The 24228-nt window shown below is 40.4% G+C and overlaps 1 protein-coding gene across 3 annotated transcripts in view; it reads right to left on the minus strand.

The window, feature by feature from the left end:
• The window catches only part of LOC306964461 (IQ motif and SEC7 domain-containing protein 1-like), a 135379-nt gene that overhangs the window by 87546 nt on the left and 23605 nt on the right, over positions 1-24228 (minus strand). For 2 of the 3 annotated variants that reach the window (XM_079558452.1, XM_079558459.1), the window contains exons 2-3: positions 19457-19486; positions 3971-4084 (exon numbers count right to left, since the gene is read on the minus strand). In XM_079558452.1, the coding sequence (XP_079414578.1) occupies positions 3971-4084; positions 19457-19486 (144 nt within the window). The remainder of the gene's footprint in view (positions 1-3970; positions 4085-19456; positions 19487-24228) is intronic. The other variant, XM_079558453.1, reaches the window with a different exon arrangement.

The following is a 24228-nucleotide window of genomic DNA, read 5'->3' on the forward strand; positions in this document are numbered from 1 at the left end:
AGCTTTTAGAAGACTATGCTTAAAGCCGCACAGCAGAACATTCCTGGTTATGTGTGGCTCCCTCACAAGATCAACAAAACTGTCACCAAAACGGCATAAACAGCAACAATGCAGGAATTCACCACTATTAAAACACCTGTAATTAAGCTCCGGGTATGTTTTTGATGAGAACAACAAGGTAAAAAAGCTGTAAGCTCTTTAAGATGCTGACGGAGCAAGACATGCAAACCAACTTGATTAATATCGAGTATCAAAGAAAAGAGTTGTAGTCCGCTTGATGGAAAAACACAGACACATCTCATATCTCATTTGATAAAGAATCAGAATAAATAATGAACGATTTATAAGTTGATGTAGATTTGCAATCAGTTTTCCCGATTTGAGCGAAATGTTGTGAGAAATGCTTTTTAGAGGCATAAAAGGAAACAACTGATGGATACAAAGCAAACGTTTTCAAGAGAGATTAAAGAGAATGTGTAAAACTAAAATCACAAAAATATGGAGATCAAGCGAAAGAGAGAGAGAGAGGGGAAAGCGACGACAGCGAGAGACGAGAGAAAAAGAAGTTCAATTCATGTTTTTGAAGTCATTCATTGAACATTGCCCTGATCAAAACACAGGCCACGTTTCAAATGTTGCCTTTTCCTAATCAGGAGCGGAGCAACCTGCCCCTGCAAACCATTTCTGCTTCAATTCAGGAACAGTGCAATGAGCGCCACTATTCCATCTTCCTGCAATAAGCTCTTTTTATTGGCTTAGACCCCTTTCCCACTTTTAATAACCCTCTTGTAACATTTGCAGAAGTGACTGAATTCAAATGCTGTGTGTCTAGCCTTAAAACTCGCTCTTAATGTGTAAAATAAGTGTGAAACAACAACTGTATGACTGAGAGCTCACACAGAGGTAAAAACTGTAATGTTATAAGATCAGATTTGCAATTAGTTACTCATAGATAAACGTGTCAATTACAATATGGGTTTCAACAAGTGTAGTCTAATTCAACTCAAGCTCTTTTTTTTTCACAATCACTTCAACAATCTTATTAATCACCTCGAACCAGCAACGGATTGATTTAAATTGTTTGAATTGCGACTATTTCTTCCATCTCAGTGTTTTGGGCTTGAGGCAGCGATAAGGAACAGCAAAACAAGCCAAGGACAAACATGAAAATAATACATAAAGAAAATATCAAACACTGAAATGGTCCCAGTCCATCCCTGGGGTTTGTTTCCTCTATTACATTGTAGCAGCAGCAGCGCCGATCGACTTGCGACGTGATTGGCTGTCCTCGGAGACCCGCCCCTTGGCAGTAAGCATGATGATGACTGGGCCTGTCAGTGTGATCACATTCTTAACAACAGGCAACAATTAATTCTGCACTTCAGCTTTTTATACAAACTTTCCACAAACTTCAGCGCCACAGAAAGAAAACAGAAGCTTACACAAGAGGAGTAAAGCAACACGTTCTGCCATTGAGTGGATGGCATGTCAGGAATCTCACAATAACAGAAGTCCTCTTAACAATACCTAGAGAAGCATACCCATTATAGACAGCAGACTTAAGTGGTCCAAGCATATTGTTGCTATATTATTGCTGTTATAGGAAGCGAATTAGTGGTTCAGAAGATGCAAATTATCTTCGCCAAAATCTTTATTTCACAAGTGATCAAAACTACTGTTCTGTCCCGTTTACAATCTGGCCCAATGGTGTGGTCCAGTGCCTCCGAAAGTGACATTGATAAACTACAGTTAGTGCAAAATAAGACGCTCAAGTGCTCAAAATATACAGATATTCAAAGCATGCACCAAACTTTAGATGGACATTGGTGAAAAATAGACTACATTTTGTCCTTCTTTGCTTCTTTCGAAAGATTGTTGTGTTAAAACGCCCAAGGTTTTGTACGATTTGTACTTTTTTTTAGTTGTTCCATACATACGTTTTCAGTGGTTATTTTACTCTTCCATCGTGTAACAGTCACACTGGACAGAAGGCTATTATGTGCAGAGGAATGAAATCCTGGAACTCTTTGCCTAAAGACATTTCAAACATGGAAGACGTTAACATTTTTAAAAAGACTGACACACTGCAACAAACTAAAACATGTTGTAATTGTGTATTCAAGTTTTTATGCTTGTTTTATAGAGTTGTATAATGTGAAACAAACAAATATCATACATTTTAAGGGCACATTTTTTAAATGTATCAACTAGGAAGGCCGGCCAAGACATGCAGCAGTATGTTTTACTTTCATTGAAAGTACTTTGCTTTCATAATTTTGCAGAAAACAAAAATGAAAGCACTGAAACACCTATAGAGACTTGATAGAACACCGGTGCCGATGTTCTTACTCATCAAAACTACTGTACAGCAAGCGCATCTTTAAATATAGCCCCCATCCCCTCGACACTCTATTTTAGCCCGCACACAAGCCAAAAGTAGGCTACGGTTACGGCTGACAATGCTATTTAATGATGGTGCAATAAGCACCTTTGAAAAACTTAGTGCCACTGTACAAAGTATCTGTCCTGTAGAGTCTCTGCTTCCTACAAACTAATAGTGGCTTAACTTTCTCAGCCATCATACTTAATTAACCATAATGAGGTCCTCTCACAATATATTCGCCAAATTTTACTCTCCACAACTCAAACCGCTATGCCATTAAGAGACCAGCTGCTAAGGATCAGTTCAAACTTCGGATCTGTCAAGCTGTCATGACCCATCTGCCACAGAGAGGCTAATTATCAACATTGAACATGAGCAGCAACAAGATAAAGTAGTTCTAGTGGCACCCAAGGGAGACACCGGGCAATGCATGCATGTAATGGGTTGTGTTCATGTTCTAGAAATTGAGGATGTAACAATTTTTGATTCAAAGCAGGGCCAAAGTTTCTCTATTTTGGGAAATTCTGTTTTTAAATGAACTATCCAATTAATTAATGAGATACCCTTTCGTATGTGATTGTCAATGTCTATTTTATATACAGTATAATGCACATTTAAAAACAAACTTACTTGACCAAGGTGCTGTACAAGTACAGTCACAACTTTCTAAGAGTGCTCCTTGAAATTAAAAGCAAAAAACAACATTTGAACAGTCACTGAGACGACTAGTCTTGCTAACTGTATGCGCTGTCTCACTACCTGCCTCACTACCAGGTCTCACTACCTGTTTTTGGCTGTTGACAACTGTGCTGTAGATCTCATTTATGTCTACACAAGATATCTTTAACAACTCTCCCTCAGGCTATGTCCCAACATGCCTCAACGAAACCACCATCATCCCAGTACGAAAGAGGTCACCTCCCTCCTATAATGACTACAGCCCAGTTGCACTTCTAATGAGGTGCTTCGAATGATAGTCATGTACCATATCAAATCTGTTCTCCCCCTTCACTGGAGCCATGTCAGGTTGCTTATTGATCCAATCGCTCAACTCATGATGCCATCTCCACTACGCTCCATAAAGCCCTCACACACCTTCAAACAAAAGACTCCTACGCTAGAATGCTGTTGTTAAGATTTTAGTTCAGTATTCAGCTTCATAATCCCGCAGCAGCTCATAAAAACGGGTACGCCTGGGGCTCAATACATCTGGGACTCCTGAGCTTTCTTATGGGGAGACCACAGGCAGTAAGTGCTGGCAGAAACAGCTCCAGAACCATCACACTGAACACTGGAGTCCCCCAAGGTTGTGTGCTGTGCCCTCTTTTGTTCACTCTGCTGACCCATAACACGACTGCACTCAAATACACATCTTAAACCTCTCTAAGTTTCCTTTCCTGGTCCACAAAGATTCATGTTCGTGAATGTGAATCCTTTGTCAATGCCTGATTAAAAATTATATGTACAGATTTTTCAGATGTAGATGCTATTTAAAGGACCATGACAAAGAGAACATGCCAATATCCTTTTTTGACATCAGTCGATTGATAGGCTCTGCTACGTGAAAAATGGAAGGTCTTACAGTACCCAAAAGACGCAGATTTCCATTGCCGACATGGTGTGGCCCTCCTGCAGCCAGCCGTGGATGATGGCAACCTCCCGGGGTTTTCCGTGACCTCCAGCGGCAAAGAGGCATGTCTCCTATAACAAAAAATACGGACAGACCATATTAGGGCCGAATGCATTTCCTGTGGTGCTGACATGAAAGGGTAAAAGGAAGGAGAGGTGAGCGGGAGAGGAGAGCGCGCTGCATCGTAATCACTCTGGCTCCTGTGAGGTTTTCCTCTGGGGCCCGCTGACTTTTGGGTGACTTTTTTCACACACTGTCAGCGTAATATTTCAAGAGAGGAATATTTTAGTGGCACCAAAAAGAGAGGTTTGTATGTCAAGAAGCTACATCAAAAGTAATGTAGCATATCGGTCTCATAGGAGAAGGAAGAGAAAACATTTAAAGAGGGGGTATTATGCTTTTTTCAGCCACATAGCACCAGTCTATAGCACACTACAATGATGACCAAACCTTCTGTTGGTCTGTAAATGCAGTAAATTAGAATAACTGCCTTGTATAAAATTGCTCTTTCAAAATGGCGTAGCAAATGACTTGAAATAGGCCTCTGTCTCTTTAAGAACCTCTGACCCTTTCCGACACGCCCCCTCCACGCGCTGTCTGTGGCATCCATGGATCTATCATCACAACAACACTGCGCTCGTTGTCTCAACTGTATTGAAACTACGATCGGTGCATTTTTATTTTTATTGTTGGAAAGGAGCTACTGTTTATCACTTTGTGAACAATGGCCACACAGGATATTATTTGGAGACGAACCTTCCACACCGGACGCTTGGACGGGGCTCTTGCCTGAAAAATAACTGCGGTTTGGAGGCTATCTCTTTGCATCTGCCATGCCCTATGGATCTCTAACTATACCCCCATGGACGACACCAGGATCTGCAGGAGCCCATACGATTCAAAGACGGACATTATCTGTGCAGGTGGACAGTGGTTTTTCGAGGTTACCCGTTAGCTTGTTATAATCGACTACAGCTCATTGTTGATGAAAAGTCTGCAATTAACCACAAATGTGTAAAGCCAGGCTCATTGTGTGATCATCGTAAAGGCTGCTTCAAGTAGTTGCCTGCTTTATTGACGTTATTTGTGCATAATATGCTGCCTGTTTTCAATGAATGTTGTGAAGGTGAAGGTTGTTAGCTTGTCGTGGCTAATAGTGCCTTAGCTCCAGGAGAAACCACTCGGCTACGACTCACTGTAGATGAAATGTGAGCAATAAACTACGAAATCAACAAGCCAGGCTCCGTGTGTGATCATCATAAAGGCTGCTTCAAGCAGTTGCCTGTTTTAGTGACGTTTTCAATGCATAATATGCTGCTTGTATTCAGTGAATTTTCCCGTTAGCTTGTCGCGGCTAGCTTGTTAGCTCCGGGAGAAAACCACTCGGCTATGACCCATTGTAGATGAAATGTGAGCAATAAACTTCCAAATCAACTTTATGTGTGCATATCTCTCGTTTTCACGTGATGACTCGAGGTTTAGCTTAGCATTAGCTTTCTCCGGAGGCTCTGTGCATCATCAAGGCCCAGCGCAGAACCAGACACTGAAATAAGCGTTCTTGTCACCGGTTTTAATCCTGGGTGTTTCGGTAACAGAAATACTGATGTGTGTCTTTGTAAAAGTCTGCTGTGGCTCCGGTTCACAACACATGAAGCTACTCCTCCATGATGACTCTGTTTACATCTTAGGGCTAGACACTGCGGGGAGGGGGTTCTGCTGAGGGGCAGTGGTTGGTTACGCGGCTGGTGACGAAAGGTCGGGGGCGTATCCTGGAGGTCGGAGGCGTTTCCTGAAGGAATCAGGCGTTTTATCCCTAAAATGGCCGCCATCAGAGTTTTTACAGATTACTCGAAAATACGTGAATGTGCTAAGGCAACACTTCAGGCATGGTTTTAATGAGGGAATGACTTAATAACATGATGTAAAGCTTGAAAAAGTCGATTTTGCATAATAGGCCCCCTTTAAGGTCAAATTTGTGCTGTTACAAAATTCTGCTTTTTCCTGATGATACAGTATTTGGTCCACAAAACGTGTGCAGTTATACTAAGCTATGTCAAAAATCTGAACAGATGCTGTGGACAATAACACATACTTTTCTGTAGAGGGAATCTGTAAAATACTGGGATTAATACTTTTTTTTAACACTTTCTCTTTAAAGAGTCTCTCCCAAGACACTTTGCTTTAACTTCTCCGGGGTCTTGAGCTACAGCTCATAATGAGGGTAAGAATGTGGATCGATGGTAAATCAAGATGTTGCTTTTCAGCTCAGTTCGTTCTTCACAGTGACCGACTGGAACATTACTGCTACTGCAACGCTAATTTGTCTGTCAATCTCTCTACAGCTCTCCTGCTTTCATGAACCCCTAAGGTACTTGAACTGCACATACAGTGTGTGCCTATGGCTTCTTATTTTCATTTCTTTTACACAATCACATAAACACTGCTTCTTCTTTTTTATAAACACTGCTTTTTTTAATATAAATATATATGTATATAATGTGTATAATAAAGGTTAAATTTTTACATAATTATGTATGCCATATTCAAATATAATGAATTATTACACTACTTTATTTAAAAGACCTATTTCAGAAAACACCAGCATCGGAAAGTTTTTCCAAGAACAGCAAACCTGCAGGAACTATATTGAAAATGCTTAGTAAGTTGTGCATTCTTATTTTGTCTTTGTCCCAGATCTTTTGTTGCATCATACAGTACAGTACAGTACAGTAAAGTACATACAGTGCGTGTACACTGCGTGTTACATAATCTCCTCCACTAAAGTAATGACTTTGCATCATCAAAACATTGTTTACCCTTTTTTTTAATCAAGTGTCACTTTAAAAAAGTGTTTGATTTCTCATTGGGTGGAATGAGCTTGAATTTAATCAAAAATGCAATAAATGCAAACGTGGCTAAACAAACCCTTCATTTTATCAAACTAACAAACTAAGTAACTATGCTGATTGAAACCAAGGCAAAAAAGGGGAAAACAAGCATTTCTCTGCATTTGACCAATTCTGATTTTATTTATTAATGAGTTTGTTTATTTATTTGCAGGGTCAATGCACACGAACACGGTAACTCTACAAAAAGGACATACTTCATGTGCCATGTTTCAGTGATTTGCGTTCACAGTTCTATCAGGTTGCCGTTTAATTGAAGGACATCACTTTAACCAAAAACAATAGATATAAAACAAGAGTAAACGATACGAGAACATTAGGAATAAACCTTGACCGAACGGAACTAAATCAGTCAAAGGTGGGCAAAGCTCATGGCCACAATTAAAGTGCACTGAGTTGCTTTATAAAGCCTAAAGCTGCACTACCTGAGATTGTTGAATAAAATCTCAGCTCTCACAGACCGACAGAGTTAAGACGTGAACAAGGCCAATTGCCAATGCAAACACTGTGCTATTCTAGCCTCTGACTTCCTAGTTCACGCTGGAGGAAAATGCGCTATATTTAGACAGACAACAACGCACTGTTTACTGAAGTTTTCTCTACAACAGGAACATACTTTGATTACCACAGCTGTAACAAAAAGGGCAGATATCATAACATTGCTCTTTTCTCTGCTCCTTTTCCTTAATTAAATGAATATACTCTATAGATTTTTATTCATGTTCATGTCATGTTTGAATGAAATAAAAAAACAAAACAAATTGGGAGATTATCACTGGGTCGATTAAATACAGCTACAGACATACAGCCCATTCCAAAAAAGATTTGCTTCCTCATACGTTTTCTGACAAAGTTCATCATCCACATGAGCAAATCTTAACAAAATTAATGATCACAGTTGCTTATAAATTGGCCAAATTAACCTTCATCCTTGAGTGTAGAGAATACCATTGGCCAGTCTCTTTGCAGTGACTTTGGTGACTTGATATACGATGCCTCACAGTCGCTTCCACTTACAGCGTTTTTGTCCTCTACTCATCATTGCTCAGACATGTCCCATCTCCGCTTCCACAGAGACGCTCCACTCTCATCTAGTGTTTGTTAAGGTTTTCATCCAGCCGTGCCACCGCGGAGCATCTCGCCTTAAAAACGTCCCGCTCGCATTTCTCCGCCTGTCAACCCCAAGTCAAACACTAGGCGCCTCTCCATCTCTCCATGGGATGAGCTCTTTATCATGAATCCGTAAGACACATCTGGCCTGCTGCATACACTGTTTAACAGCATAATGGCCATTTCATACAGTGCGAAAGATGAGCATAGGTTAAAATATCCTACACTGGGGAGTAAGTGTCAAGGCAGCTGACTTTTTTGCATTTCTGTACAAGTTAATAAATCATTAAACTGAGCACGATGGAGCATAATAGGGCAGACTGATAAGCTTTGGACAATGGTTATGGATTTGATCTGGAGTGACAATAGATATTAGGATTGTGTCAGAATAATCCGTCAAATTCTCAGTTAGCAAACCAACAGAGATTAGGATGTATGATCACTGGTGATAGTACACCACTCCTTCCGGTGGTTCTCAGAGTCTATAGCCAGTCTAGTTTTTCTTTTATTTAGAGACATTTTAATGTCTTTTTAATCAGTCTTTGTTTAGAACTACACAAGTCATGGTTTTCTCCAAATATAGACCGGATTCAGAGCTAATTGTCTCTCCTGATCAGTAACTTGACAAAACCAGAGGGCTGTTTCATAAAAGTCAGGCCTATTTGACCAAGTCTTGCTTATTGTGTCTCCATTTAGTCAGACAACTTACCCTGGTCCAGAACAGGCTAAGTTGTCTGAGCTTAGCTTGAAATCTTTATAAACAGTGCACTTGTATCACACACTGAGGATAAAAAGACATTAATTACTGACATTAATGTTTTATTACTATATTCAGAAAGAGATATGTATTTAGTGAACTTAAAATGTGGAGTGAAAATGATGATTCAGCTTTCATTAATCATCCTATACTGTATTTAGCCTTTACGGTTACTTATTGTGTTCATTCTTTATGTTATAAATGTGCAAACGTAAGGAGCACTTCAACATCTTGGTCACAGTAGGTCTTATTATCAAAGTGTTTCTGCGCTTTGTGACAGTAAAAGGTCTCTAACGCTCCTCTGTGTCTCAAAATGGTGGAGGTGGGCTTTTCCTCTCCGTTGTCTTGCATTGTTCAATCGTATCTTGGCTCCTCTCCTGAGGGCTGCCCGTGCAGGGCGATAGCGCGGCTCATTCAGTCGGACTGGGCTGAGTGCGGGTCAGGGAAGCCTGAGCAAGTGTGGGGAAACAGACCGAGCACGGTCTCCTGTGTTTACGCTCAGTCAAAAGAGAAGCCTTGCTTTTCTGAGCCAGTTTTGTGAAATCGCCCTCTGGACTTGGATGGTTTCCTGAAAGCCAAATATTTTCAAGAGTCGTACTTAGTGTGAAAAAGCCAGAAAAGTATCTTGATGCTATAGCACGTCTGTGTGGCATTTCAATCCCAATCGCTAGAGATTGTGGCCCCTAACTATGAGAAGTTATACAGCAATAATACACTGTGGGTTTTTCCTAAACACTGCTTGTTTGCGATTATGGACTTAATTTATTTTTAATAGGGTACTCAAATTTAATCTCAATACACGTCAGAGAAATTGCCATTAGATATTTTTCCGACATCGTTGTTAGCATCAGGCCTGTCTTAAATCATCCCTCCCTGTGTTACCATGGTGTAGCGACATACAGTAGTTGCTGGGATATGCTCCAGTAACCCAAATGGGAATAAAGCAAAAGGGAATGAATTAATTCTGTTTACGAACAGCAAAGCTTGAATAAGTAACTGTCTCTCTCTTCCATTACTGAAACACTGCTTTGTCTGTATCTGTCTGTGCAATAACAAATGATTCGCCAAATGCTATTCTTTCCCACTGGGGACAGCACTTCATTTATCGCCCCAATACTTTGTTTGTGTCACAAAGCCTGGTAAAAAAAAAAAAAAAAGAAAGAAAAAAAAAGTTGAATCTCGAGAAAAGATGAATGCGCACACAAGGACGAAGCGACAGGTCCTTGTGGTACTCAAGCATCCCTCACCATGGCAACCGGAGACAGGGGAAAAGGGATGGCTCTGGCGGTGCGGGTCCCCGTGGCACGCGGCGGGACAGGGGTGAGAGACAGAACTGAGGAGGGCCACTGTCACCCCCGGTCCCAACAGACAAATATCACCATACAGTTTTGACGCGCACTGACACTGCAGTGGAGAGGACGGAGGCATTGGCTTCGGTAATTCACAGGAGAAATGTCTGTTTACACAAAGGCTTGGGGAGTACTAGGGTTGGATATAATAAGTGAAAGGCATTAGCAATAACACATCAACATTCGTTCTTTGTGCGTGTTAGAGGCAGCCAGAGAGACTCTCCTATAAGCATGATATGGCGAACATTTAGGCAGCATAATGAAATAATTGCTATATTTGAATAACCAAATAACATTTCACCCAATACATAGAGTAAAACACAAGCATTTATTTTATTACAGGTGGCAACATTTCTGAGTCCGTTAGCATTCTCAGTGTACCGTTAGCACTAGCCATCAAACATCGCAAATTATGTTGTCAGCTATTGTCAACCAATCAACTACATCAACTACAAGCCTGGTTAGAAATCATTAATGAACAGAGCGGTTGAGATTTACTTTAGATACAAATTAGAGTGTCCTATGAGCTAAATGCTAGCTCAAATTCAGTTTTTGCTGTCGTATACACATCTAATGGCCATAAAACATCATCTTATAATATGTGATTGATAAAGAAAGACATATACATAGTGCCATGGATAGGACAACACAAACCTCCCCATACTTAAGTTTGGCATCTGGCTTCTCTATTCATCTGTATGGGAGATAGAACATTCACTTTGACGCTGGTTCGTGATATAATGGCTAACAAAATGTGCACATTTGTAGGACCAGGCTCAGACAGCTAAAGGCATTTCTGTGATTTCTAAGTTTACATCGGTTCGAACTTACTAAAAAATTCAGAGATGTACATATAAAAAAATATATAAGTGTAGATCCCTTTTCTGCCATTTGCCCTATTCTCTAAAGCCCTTTTAGACATTCAGTTGTTATATTGGGCGATATCAAATGAAATAGGAAACGCCATCTGGATAGTTTCACTGGCGCCGCCCGCAAATGCAGAGACTGACAGACTATTGAGTGGCTTCTAGTTTGAAGAAGCATCTTTTAAAATGATAACAGTCTTTAGTTTTTGGTTTATTGTGCTGGCTTGCCCATAAAACAGCAAATACAACTGAATCATTGTTTTATAAATTAATTGATTAGGCCCACATTGCTTTCTGGCTTTCCTCCGGGAAACTATTTAAAAGGTTCTGACCCCTGCAACAATCAAAGCCGGCACAGCTTTATTCTCTTCATTGTCCTGGCTATAACAGAGGAGGCTCTATAATCCCATCCACTCAGTTTCCCTCCAACTCTCCGGAGAGAATTACGGGCAAATAAAAAGGCACTGCCAAAGCTCTGCAGAAGGCCCAGAGAGATGCTGCTACTCTAACCATCCCCTTGAGTCTGCATGCACCAAAAGATGATCGCTCAAAGCACCGGCACCGTCTCTGCTACGCTCTTCTAAACAATATGAAATTCCAATTAGCCTATCACTCCGGTGTGACGCTGAACAGACGTGTGCCATCCATCACAACAGGACGTATTAAACGGGGATAAATAATGGCAGCATAAATGAGAAGCACAATGGAAAGAATAGTTTTCAGTTCAAACTGTCCTCATTGGGCAGATTTGAAAAAGTGTCATCATAATGGAGAAGAGCAGTAGGAAGTTACTAAATACTTTTACTATATTAATATTGGATTTTTATTATGTATGCTTGTTATTATTGTGATGGACCCCAGGAAGACTAGTTGCTACCCTGGTGGCAACTAATGGGGATCCTAATGACAAATAAACAAACAAACAAGATTATATGCAATGATATTTCACAGGGGTGGTGCAATATGGCCAAATCGTTATTCGCCTATAGGCAATATCCTTAATGCACATATGGTCTAGTAATTTGGTGCTTGTACATTTTGACATAGTTACATTTTTGCTTTGATACTTTTTGAGAAAAAATGATTTGGTAAAATATCAAAACAGTTTTGAAATATACTGTAAGTTATATAAAATAATATCAGATGTACATGTTTTCTTATAGTGTGCAATCCAGAGGTTTCTAGGTCAGTCCTTGCTCTACTGCACACTGTCCTTGTTTGTGTGATTGGTGGTGGTCAGAGCAGCTGCAGATTGACAACCATGCTTCTGTTAGTCAACCTCAATTCTTATATTCTCAATATCCTTGTACCAGTAAGTCGCTCGGAAGTATAAGTTGCACCAGCCAAAAAAATGCATAATGAAGAAGAAACAAATATATATAAGTCGCTCTGGAGTATAAGTCGCACCAGCTTTGGCAACTACCTGGTCATGGAGGCGTAACTGCACCGTTGACAAGCCTCTCCCGGCAGCACGTTGTTCAAGCACCCATTTACGAACTCGTTCGTCTAGCTGTGGCCCTCGAGGTTTTAGCCCACAATTATCTTTTTATGTTTTCTTCATTGCGGTAAGAGTAACCTCCGCTTTCCGCCAGTCCCTCACAAGTTTCTAGCTCACGACAAACTTTTTCTGCTGCTCGATTATCGCTTTTTAAATCTTCAGTGGTACAGGAGCAGTACTACAACATTTAGCAATAATTCTTCTTCGGTATTCAAAATGGCCGCCATAACAATAAAAGTCACAAGACTGAAAGGCATGTATAAGAGCTAAGCGCTGTAAAGTATGTTCACTGGAGAATAAGATGGATTATATTCGTCTGCTACGCCCTTCCCAGAAGATGGTGAAAGACTGTTGTGTTTTTATATTCAATGAGTCCTGGCTTAACTATAAGACATACAATTAAAATAATACTGCATTTCTTGTTCAGCACATTAAAAGTACAAACCATTTCCCCCCACCTTTCCTCCTCACCGTGCGGCCTGACTGAGAGCTTCTGAGAGCGCGAGAAGCATCTCTTCACCAGTTGCTGACAGAAGAACAATCCAATAAAAGCGGGTCAGGGGTGTCTGTCGAGAACGCGTCTGCCTGTCTCTATCCTTGGGCTCCTAATCACATCTGAATCAAGCCATCCATTCTGATTACACAACAGAACACCAATTAAAAGCTGCCATGTTGTTATTCCTGTCTCATTAACTAGCACACACACGGGCACACACCTCTTTTGCCAGCAACAGGGCCGTCATCGCTCGCACTTCCCTCAACTTCTATCAAACCCGGAGCAATCCTTATGGGAGGGCGAAGACCTTATTTATTTATAGCGTCTGTGCCAAGTTCACTGCTTCTTTTATTATTAATGATAATGAAATCCACCAAGGCGTGTATCACAAGAAAATCCTAAGTCCGATGTCAGAGATTGGGATATTAGCGATGGGAGAGATCTAAGTGAAAGCACATGGGGTTGTCAGCAGAGAGTAAAGGGTGTGTGTGTGGCACGTTTTGGCAGCTGCAGAGATTTGAAGCGCAAAATGGGAAGGGTGCCAGAGACAGTGACAGTAACAGTGGCAGATATAGGATGAGATGGGTTTCATACTGACATTTACAATACACAGTTCTCCGTTTCCATTTGGGGGTTGAATTAGAGGGACATAGTGAGGCTATAGGGAGCAGGAGTGAAGACTTTGTTGATGCTTTTTTGATAAGGCTGCGCAAATGACGCAAAGTGAATATTCAGTTTAGTTAGGTTATCGTTTATTTCAAAGCGAGGATATGAGAATACTGGGATACTGTATTTGTTTAGTTACGTGGATGCTAACCACTCTGCCAATCTTAAATGCATGAATTAGTTTTGCGTTAAAAGTTGCGTTACAATTTTGTGCATTATTTATTCACTCTAGTGCTGGTAACCTATTAGTAAGCAAGGTGCCTTGTCCATGGACATAACAATAGAAAGTATTGGAGCTGAATGTGAACAGTCGACCTTTGGATGCACACAAACTCATACCTGGAATAAGCAGCTGGATTATTATTCTTTTCTCATTCTTTCCCATTCTATGATACACTTGGAGTCAGTATCTCTAAATTTTGTATTACGTTAATTTCATTAATATAATTGATTTTTCACATCTTATTTAATACAAAAATATATATAAATATATATATTGGCATGATATATGTTGCTATATAAAATATTGGTGTATTGATACCATTCAATCGTGGCTGGCCTATAGGACACTTGTGTAACACCATCAACAAAATGAGCTGCTCTTGTCACATGTCGTAACCCTTTTTGCTGACGTGCAGAATCAGCGCCATTAGCTCTTTGGCTGAAAGCTAAACAACAGAAACGATCGATTCAGTCCATGGACTCCATGCATTGCGCTTTCAAGGAACTCCCTGCAGTCGCTGACATGTGACGTCTTGAAAGGCTCTGCAGGTGAGGACAGAAAGTTGGCTCTATAACACGCACATAATTAGACAGAGAGTGTGTTGGATTAATGAATGGAGAGGCACCCGAGACCGTGCCCAAAGGCCCAGTCACAAGAAGCATGCGGAAGTGCCATTTGGGAGCGCTCCAACCACATCAAAGCGTCAGACTGGTCAGTGGGCTCTGTGCATGTGGGTGTGTATTTTAACATCTCGTCAGCGATAGCAGCATGAGCTGCAGTGGCAATAATAGTGCCAGTTCAATAGTAATAGCAGTAGCAGTTGTAGTAGTATTGCAGAAATCAAATCCATGAGACACTATCATATGCACTATCATGTACTCATTCTGCTGAACCATGCAGGGAGTTGCACATGATCTTGCGGATTGTTACTAACGCAGCACTGAAAATGCTTACAATGTAACCTACCCAGAAGCCTGCCTCTTGGTTGCCCTTTGCAGTCATATCCCTATGTCCACTATCAAGAGCCCCAGTTGATATTTTAAGATCTTTAGGCCAAGTTCTGCAGGACCCCTTTCATGATCGGGTCACTCCTCCCTTCTGGGTTTACCTGCCTAGAATCTCTCGCCTGTGTGTCTACCATCTAACAGAGGTATAAGACAGGATTAAAGAAGAGTAGCAGCAGCAGCAGCAGCCGCAGTATAAATAGCAGTAGCCGTATTGGCTAAAGATGAGCATATTATTCATGCAATTTCATATAATTAGAAGCACACATGGTATTCTTATTAGAATGCATTTAACATTTCAATCACAGCACGCTCAAACACACTGTGGCATTTCAGAGTTAACAAACATGAGCAGAAAGATGGATCACATCGTGATGATCCGAGATAAACTTCAGCTGCACACGGTCATTCACTGCATTTTGACACAAGACAACAACGGTAGCAATTTATTATAACCACACACTACACTGCGTTCCAAATTATTATGCAAATTGGATTTTTGTGTCAAAAAGGTAAAAAAAAAAGCAATAATAATGAAACTCATGGATGGTATCGTGTCTTGGGGCTCTATGAATAACTTACATAAATCTCAGAGACCTGGGATTATTAGTTGTCAGGTTAAGCCCAGTTAAGGGAAAAACTACTGAAAAAGGGTGTTCCACTTTATTATGCAGATCATCATTTTCAAGCAATATGGTAAAGAAAAAGGGACTTTCTGCTGATGAAAAGCATGAAATAGTTGAATGCCTTGGTCTAGGTATGAAAACCTTCGATATTTCATGAAAGATTAAGCTTAATCATCATACAGATAAGAGATTTGTGGATGATTCAGAGCACACTCCGGTTTGTGCAGATAATGGCACAATATGGACGGTTTCTGCCAGACAAACACATCAGATTATGAGAACAGATGTTACAAGCAGAGCAGCAGACAGGTATTTGAAGCTGCTGGTGCCTCTGGAGTCTCTCGGACATCAAGGTGTAGGACCCTCCAGAGGCTGCAGTTGTGCATAAACCTTCTATCCGGGCCTCCCCTAAACGGTTAATTGAATGCTGATGAACAGAAACGGCTGCAGTGGCTCAGAAATACATGAGGACTCATTTTCAAACAGTCTTGTTCACTGATGAGCGCCGTATAGCCCTGGGTGGTTAACTCAATGGAGTAGTGAATGGTTGGTGAATGACCACAATGTCCCAACAAGGCTGTAACGTCAGTAAAGAGGTAGCGGAGTCATGTTTTGGGCCAGAATCATGGTGAGAGAGCTGGCCGACCCCTTTAGGCCCTTTTAGGCTCCCTGAAGGTGTGTAAATTACCTTTGAAAAATATGTGTAGTTTCTGACTGACCACTGTCTTCTATGCTACAAAAACAAGAGCCGTGTTTTCCCGAACAAAATCCTCTTCATGCATGACAACGCACCACGTCCTGCTGTAAAGAATACCTCTGCATCACTGGCTGATATGGGCATAAAAGGAGAGAAACTCATGATGTGGACCTCCTCCTCCCCTGACTTTAACCCTATTGAGAACCTTTGGAGCCTCAACAAAAAAAACTTCTATGAGAGTGGGAGGCAGTTTTCATCCAAACGGCAGCTCTGGGAGGCTATTCTAACATCCTGCAAAGAGATCCAAGCAGAAACTGACCAAAAACTTACAATTTTAATGGATTTAAGAATTTTGAAGCTGCTGTCACACAAGGGCTCCTATGTTAAAATATAACTTGACCTGTTAATATTTGTTTTTATTGAAATAGCTTTTGATTTCAGTAAATATGACCTCCTAATGCTACAAATACAACAAATGTCCATTTTCAGTTAATTACGAGCTTTAAAATGTATTGAAACGATGAGTTGCATAATAACTTGGAACAGTGGATTTTGAGGTTTTTACTATATTTATTTTTGAAAAAAATACTGTTATCACTGGGAAATTTTTTCCACCACATTTAAATGATCCTCGACCAGGTAAAGACTTGAAAATTATGCTGACTCTCATTTGAGTTGACAATTTAGAAAATCTTAGAAAAATGTCATTTGCATAATAATTTGGAACGCAGTGTATATTAGGCACGTGTAAAGCAGTGGTGACAAAATCACGTTCTCACGGACCTGTCCCTTTTTAAATCAAAATTAAAGACTCATCTTTTCAAACTTGCTTTTAATACTTAGAGCATACTGAAATGTGTCTAGGTTGTAATTATTTGGTGTAAAATGTGTTTTATCTTTCTGTGAAGCACTTTGGTGTTGCTGTAAAGTGCTATATAAATAAACTTTGATTGATTGATTGAAAATACTTGATCCATCATCTATAAACCATTGTCAAAACATTTCACATCATTTTTTAAAATTATTTCCAAGCACAAAAACAGTGAAGTTATTGCTCAAAGCATGAGGATGTTTAGACCCCAACCATAACAACCGCGCAGACACAGGGATAGAATTAAGAAAGATTTATTATTTTGGCACTCTTTTTAAACATTTTCTGACGGACTATTAGCATATTTAGCACACACAAATAAAGTCAAGTCAAAATCGAGTCATTCTGACTGTTTTAATAGAGCAGAATATCCACGAGAAGAAAAAAAAACAAGTCACTTGAAGTTAGCCGTTAGCGTGTAGTATGTAGCTAACATTATGGTTAGCATTCTCTGTTATTGATGTTTTATGGGCATTTGTTAAAGTAGTGGTGGAGTCATTTTAGTTTCCCCCCTTGGCTGTGGCCATTTATGGACATTATCTAGATGCTGTCTGTATCTAGGGTGTGCAGTGTTACTATGGCAACACATACAGCATCCATTTAGGTGCATATATGATAAACCATGATGAAAACATTGTTGAAGTATGAATTCAATAATTACCAATGCTTTATAGACAAGTGCTTTACTTTTTTTGTATAGTGTTACCAACCAGTACTATATGTCAAAGCCTTTACAACAATTTTCTTGCCCACTTGGTCTTTGGTATAAAAATCGACCAGACATTTCACTTTTATGGCCTGGACAACTCTGTGTCAGGACAAGCTGCTCTAATCCCCAAATATATTTTATCACTTTGTGTTGGCAGCACAAAGACACAGACTGACACACATCTATGGCTGCCCTGGATCGGCCTCATACTCGCAATGGGACATTTAGAGCAGAAGGAAAGAGGCCTGAGGAGACAGGGAGCCCCTAGTAGAAAATGACTTGGCCTGAAAACACCTAACACTAGACGCACTCCCTGGCTGCCAGTATACACACTGCTGGGACACTGTCAAAGCAGGAGCAGAGATGCAGGGGCGACTCAACATGTGAGATGCATTAACTCCATATCTAACATTATAGTTAGTAATATTACACAGTATAAGTTCTTTGTGTAAAACTCTCAAGGAAGAAGCAGGTGGAGGAGCTGACCAGTGCAGGACACCACCCTCTGAAACAGGGACACACCCAGGAGGCGGGGCACAGTTTCAGAGGATCAGAGGAGTCAGGTAGGCCCACAGTGACGGCACGCTCAGTCGCAGCAGCTCAGGACTAACACCTGAACACAATTTCGTTGTACAATTGTACAATGACAAATAAAGCAATTACTTCACTTACTTACCGAACCAAGCCATTATTCAAGGTAAGTACATAAACCAGCACTCAGTTTTGACTTCCAAGGGTTAAATCAGGCCTATCTAACCTAGAACTATCCCAGGACCAAATCCAGATCTGAAAATCCACAGGCTTGGACGAGGCAAATACTGAAATCAAGTCCAAGGCGCATCATAGTCAATGTAACTATGTTCTAAGAGCAAAACACAAGTTTGTTTCACTGAATTTAAGATGAAATCAAGTCGAATCAAATCCCTCACAAATGACAAATTTGCATGATCGGAGAAAGCACAAACTGTAATAGGTTTGCAATTTAATGTCCTGGTCCATTAATAATGATCCATTAGGTTTTCTAGCTGTATAAAATCTGCTAACCCTAGAGCTGAACACCTCTTCTGACATGCATGTGATTCTTGTATTAAGTTGCATTTCAGTTTTCTCTTTAGCGTCTCCTAGGCATGTTTAAGGTGCACCGTGTGAAGTAACACGAATCGCAAATCTAATCACAGCCAGAAAACTGCAATTAGATATATTTACCTCAAATCATTCAGGCCTAGTTGTCACAGTAAATCAGGTCAGATGAGGCAAAAATAACTTTATGGCGATGCATTCTTTCCATATGGATGCTGTGATTGCTTTTATCACAACACCTATAAATTACTAGAATGCAGTTCCTGGTGTGGTTGAGCTGTGAGCGCCATATTTACTCTCCGCTATATTTCATGCCGCGTTTGACGGCAATGATAGATTCATACAGCGGTTTTAAATCAGTGTCCCTCTCCAGCGCGTCAGTCGGGACAACCCTACAAATCATCACCCCAAACCAATACAGTAGCATCATATGACCTTGCACCACACTTGACATAAACCCTTATTACTTCCTATGTGCCCTATAATAGTGACAAACAACACTTACATTCTCCACATCATGTAATAGGCCAGAGCAAGCTGTTATACTTTATGTGAATACAAGAAAGTCATTGAAATACTACATACCGAACAATTCGGGCCGTGTCATTGTCAGACCTGTAGAAGAGAAAAATAATGGTTCAGTGGGTTTTATGAGGATAGATCAGGATGAGGGTGTAGCTAAACACATGCACATGACACATTGTAAAATGCTCCGATGCAACTATCACTTGATTCAGCAAGTCTATTAAAGGAGAGGCCCAGAGTATGTATCTGCCGGGGAAACACAATCAGGCAGATTGCTCTTTGACACAAAGTGACAATATACATAAAATAATGCATCCATCATATATAGGGTGTATTAAAGGGATGGCACGCAGGCATGGTTTTACATTTTGGGGTTGGTCAAGTAATTAAGCCGCCCGGGCCTAATGTTTTTGCAATTCTGTTAAATATGTTACGTAAGAAACAACTCAATGAACTTCAGATGCTTCTTTACTTTAGTGGGACACACTGGTGAAGGGGAACAGTAGCGGTTGTCTAAAAAACAGGAGACTTGAATTCAGGACATGTGCATGCAGTCATTGTGTCATCTGGCAAGACACTTCACCCTAGTAGATGTACCGCGTGATTGGTAAGAGAAGCCCTTGGCACAGATTGGCTATATTTACAGCCTGAAGGCAGCTGTGGCTACTTACCTGATCTACAACTAAGTGTGGAGAGTGAATGAATTAAGGCCCACATTGGTTCTATGAAAAGCTTTATTATTATTATAAAAGCTCAATAAATTAGTCCTTTTGGAAATTCCTATTTAACCAAACTGGTTCTGCATCTCTTTTTTTTGGGGGGGGGGGGGGGAATTTCGGGGTGCCATGGAGAGAGCGGAAAATATTATGTGTCATATCATGCACGCGTTGCCTGTCAAGTTAGGATCCCATTCCATTCCCACATCAGCCAGTGCACCTGTCAGTCACCCCGTCCAAAAGTTTTGGGGTTGTTTTAATTATTTTTGCATTCTTGAGTTCACCGCCATGAGAAAACTACTGAAAGCTTTTCATTTTTACAAAAGTCTTATATTGATCTTCAAGCACATCTTATATTTTTTCTGAAGCAGGTGAGCAGCACGGTGGCACAGCGGCAAGCTCTCTCGCCTCGCTGCAAGAAGGGGGCGTGTCGGTGTGGAGTTTGCAAGTTCTCCATGCAAGGTTTTTCTCCAGGTGCTCCCCTACCATTAAAAACTTGTACAATAAGGGACATTTCTGGTTAAATATAAGTCAAATGAAAAGCTGCTGTGAGGATAGTAGACAGTAATTATGTTGCATTATATAGTCATAAATTACTACTCCATATTTCCCATTGAGCAATTAAAATTCTTAGCACACAGATTTTCAAAATGTCCACGGGAGGAATAAAAAATGACTTGGGGTTATTATGTGTAATTCATTTCCACAAATGCACAACAATACAATGTCCTAGAAGAGCGCCTTGGTGTAACATTAAGTAGGCGTAACACTATGCAGGTACTACGCTGACAGTGGCACCATGAATGACCTCAATTTCTGTGATTTAGAGGCTTTGCAGACACACCAAGCCCTCAGGACCAAAACAAATGTGCTGCCATGTCATCGTACCATAACTTTGTACTTAAAACGGCCTTTCCCCATTTGAAACTCCACTCTGCACTCCTCGCCCATAAAGGTGTGCGGTTAGCTGCAGGAATAAAATGTGGTCCGTTCTGTGCACGCCAGCACTAAGGGGCAATAAAACGGCCGTACCGACGCAAATTTATGAGACCCCTTGTCGCCTCTTTTCACTTCACACTCTGAGAAAACAATGAAGTATTCATGGACAAAGACAGGCCTATGAGTGACTGCGCCATTAGCCGCTGTAGTGCGCAAAGGTAATTGTTACACTGTGAGGGCTTCAGTGGAGTTCGCTTGAGGGAAATCTGAACCCCGCATCGTGCTCCTTAATTAGTTGTTCTTTCTGTTGCTGCATAGGCTCATAGCGACCCAAGAGAGCCCTGTAAAATCTGCTCTTGATTGTTACATCACTATTTGTTTACTCAGAAAATAAAATACAGTACTGTGCAAAAGTCTGTAAGAGAATTGCAGCAAAGAGAGAAATCAATGGGTAAAAGTCCAAACAAGAAAGTAATGGTGATCAAAGATGTCTGCCAAAGCAATGGTCCACACATGAGCTTTAATGAAGATCTCGGACCCAGACCTGCACTCGAACCAAGTTTTTAGAATGTTTTGAACAAAATGATTAAAAGGAAGACACGTGCAATGCCATAAAAAGGTGCAACTAAGAACTTAAATGACAATATTCATATGAGTTAAAAAACATAACTCCCGGTATAATTACTTAAAAAATTATGGACCTCAAGTGACCCTTTTTTCTTTATAAAGCAGGTAGTAGAAAGTCATGGCCAACATTTTTATTAAAAGTTCACACATAGCTTTTTTACTTTTATTTTATGGTTTTGAAAAAGAAGTAAGTTACTACAGAGAACTCGAGATTCGATTCCAGGCCGAGGTTTGCATGCACTCCCTATGTCTGTGCAGATTTCCAAAAAGTGCTCTGGCTTCCCCTTGTATTAAAAAACATAAAGGGTCCCCTCTATAGCAAAGACATAAAAATAGATATTCAAAAATCTCAAGCTGACTTCACCGGTTAGATAAAGGTGAAATAGATAAATAATGCATTTGATTCTTGACTTCTAATCATTTAAACAAACAAAAAATGTGGCACTTCAATAATAGCTTTTTCACACCTCAGGATCTACAGCCTGGTATATGATGTGGCATCTTTAGAGCAGGCCTCTATGTGTGCGCTGTGGACCAAGAGTGAGATGAAGCTGGGCCTCCCTGGTTCAATAAGACGCAGTGGTTTAGAGTGAGATTCATCGACACACATACGGCACTGCAGATCCAATGGCAATTACCGAAGCCATCGATTGCTGTGTATACAATGCATCACAGGAAAAATGATCAGGACAAACCGTATATTTCAGAAATCTTTTTGCTGAGCGATGAGTCCATTATTTAGTGTGGCCCACCCGAATGTTCAACTTCCTTCAGAAATACCCATGGTCAGCAGGACTCCAGTCAGTACCCTGGACAGCTCCTCAGTAAATCCCTCAAGAGAAAATTGCCCCCATTACTGAAATCGGAGGAGGGACACATTTGGGCAAAATCATGCAATCTCAATGACTAAAGCCTCACAAGCAAGTTTGTAATTTGTCAAATGGATTTTTTTCTCACTTCTATGGTAAGAAAAAAAAAAAGCAGAGGGGGCTAAAGACCCTGATCTATCGATTTGTTTAAAGGTGCATTATGCAACTTTTTATGTGGGAAAAAAAGTTGATGTTTGTGCTTATTTGACCCAGCCACTGTATGAGTGGTGAGCATGGCACCTTTACTTTCCATCACAGTGGTCTCTCGGACATTGCAGGATAAAACATTTTTGGATGGTTTTCACTGCTGACTGTTTTCCTCTCACCAGAAAACCTACAAAACAATTGATCCTGGAGCGTTGTAGAGATCACTGTGATGGAAAGTAAAGGTGCCATGCTGACCACTCATCCAGCCACTACACCAGGTCACTACAAGGTCTAATACACAAATACACCAACTTTTTTTTTGGCATAAAAAGTTGTATAAGGGCAGCTGGGGGGGTACTAGAAACACTGTCCATAGACTAACCTTTTTATGTACCTTTCATGTACCCCTTGAGCCGTTCATTTAACTTCCGAGTACCCCATACCTCGAAGATCCTGCCAGAATATAACTATATATAACTGATAAACAAAATTTATAATATTCCCTATTTTGTATTCGTATATTGAAATTCTACTCACTTTTCTTTAAACTGAAGTAATTTCAAGCACCCCCTGCTAAGTGCTTAAATACCCCCGGGGTCCCTGTGGCCCTGGTTAGGAAACACTGATTTAGCTCATAGAACATTACCTAAAAACAATGTAAAAAGATGATGAAGCAACTCTGTTAGGTCCTGGATTACATCTGACACAAAGTAGTATCCAAGTGCTTTTATGTGAACGATAACTCCAGTATTTTGCAATTTAAAATCCACATTGTCTGGTTTTATTATGCAGTGCACCAGGAATCCCAGAAATCGTAACGGCTTTGACGACACAATCTCAAGCTCGAATGATCAGCCAGGGTATTTTGAGTGTGATTTCACACCCCTTATTTCAGACAAATGAACGGAAATTATTGGTTATGTTCATGTGCCCATTTCCCAATTACTTGTGTGACATTATTACAATATAATTCAAACACATAATAGTTTTCTTTTGGTTGTATTTTAGACAATGGTTTTAGTCGCATTTCCACAGTGAGCCTCGTGACAACACTGCAGTAAATACACTGAAGTTAATAGTTGTCAATATGGGATTTGGATATTCCCACTAGAGTGACTGTAAAAACTTTAAATAATTATGGGCTTTATTTTTAGCTCATTCCTGTATGAGACGTGGCACACTTTGCAGAAGACAGATGGAGAGTGTCAGCCACATCTTCTCCTGACTAAAGCCCCATCAGTCACTGTTAGTCAAGTGGAACTTCATTTCTTCATGTCCTCATTTCACAGCGCTGTGTGAAAAGTGACAAAAGAGCCAGAAGTTAATGCCATCAGCTGTCTGCGCGTCACCCAGTAACAGTGGCAGTGCTTTGAGTGGCATCGGTGCTTATACATTTCATTATTTCTCAGAAGTGGAATTAGTTGACCTATAAAGGGAACTGAATATTATCACATTATTATTATTATTTTCATTTAAATGCCTTTTTTTTAAATGCATCCATGCCTTTCTTCAAGGTAAGCAGAGCATTTCAGAT

The sequence above is a fragment of the Gobius niger genome (assembly GCF_951799975.1).
Source record: "Gobius niger genome assembly, chromosome: 6".
In the NCBI taxonomy this organism is placed as follows: domain Eukaryota; kingdom Metazoa; phylum Chordata; class Actinopteri; order Gobiiformes; family Gobiidae; genus Gobius; species Gobius niger.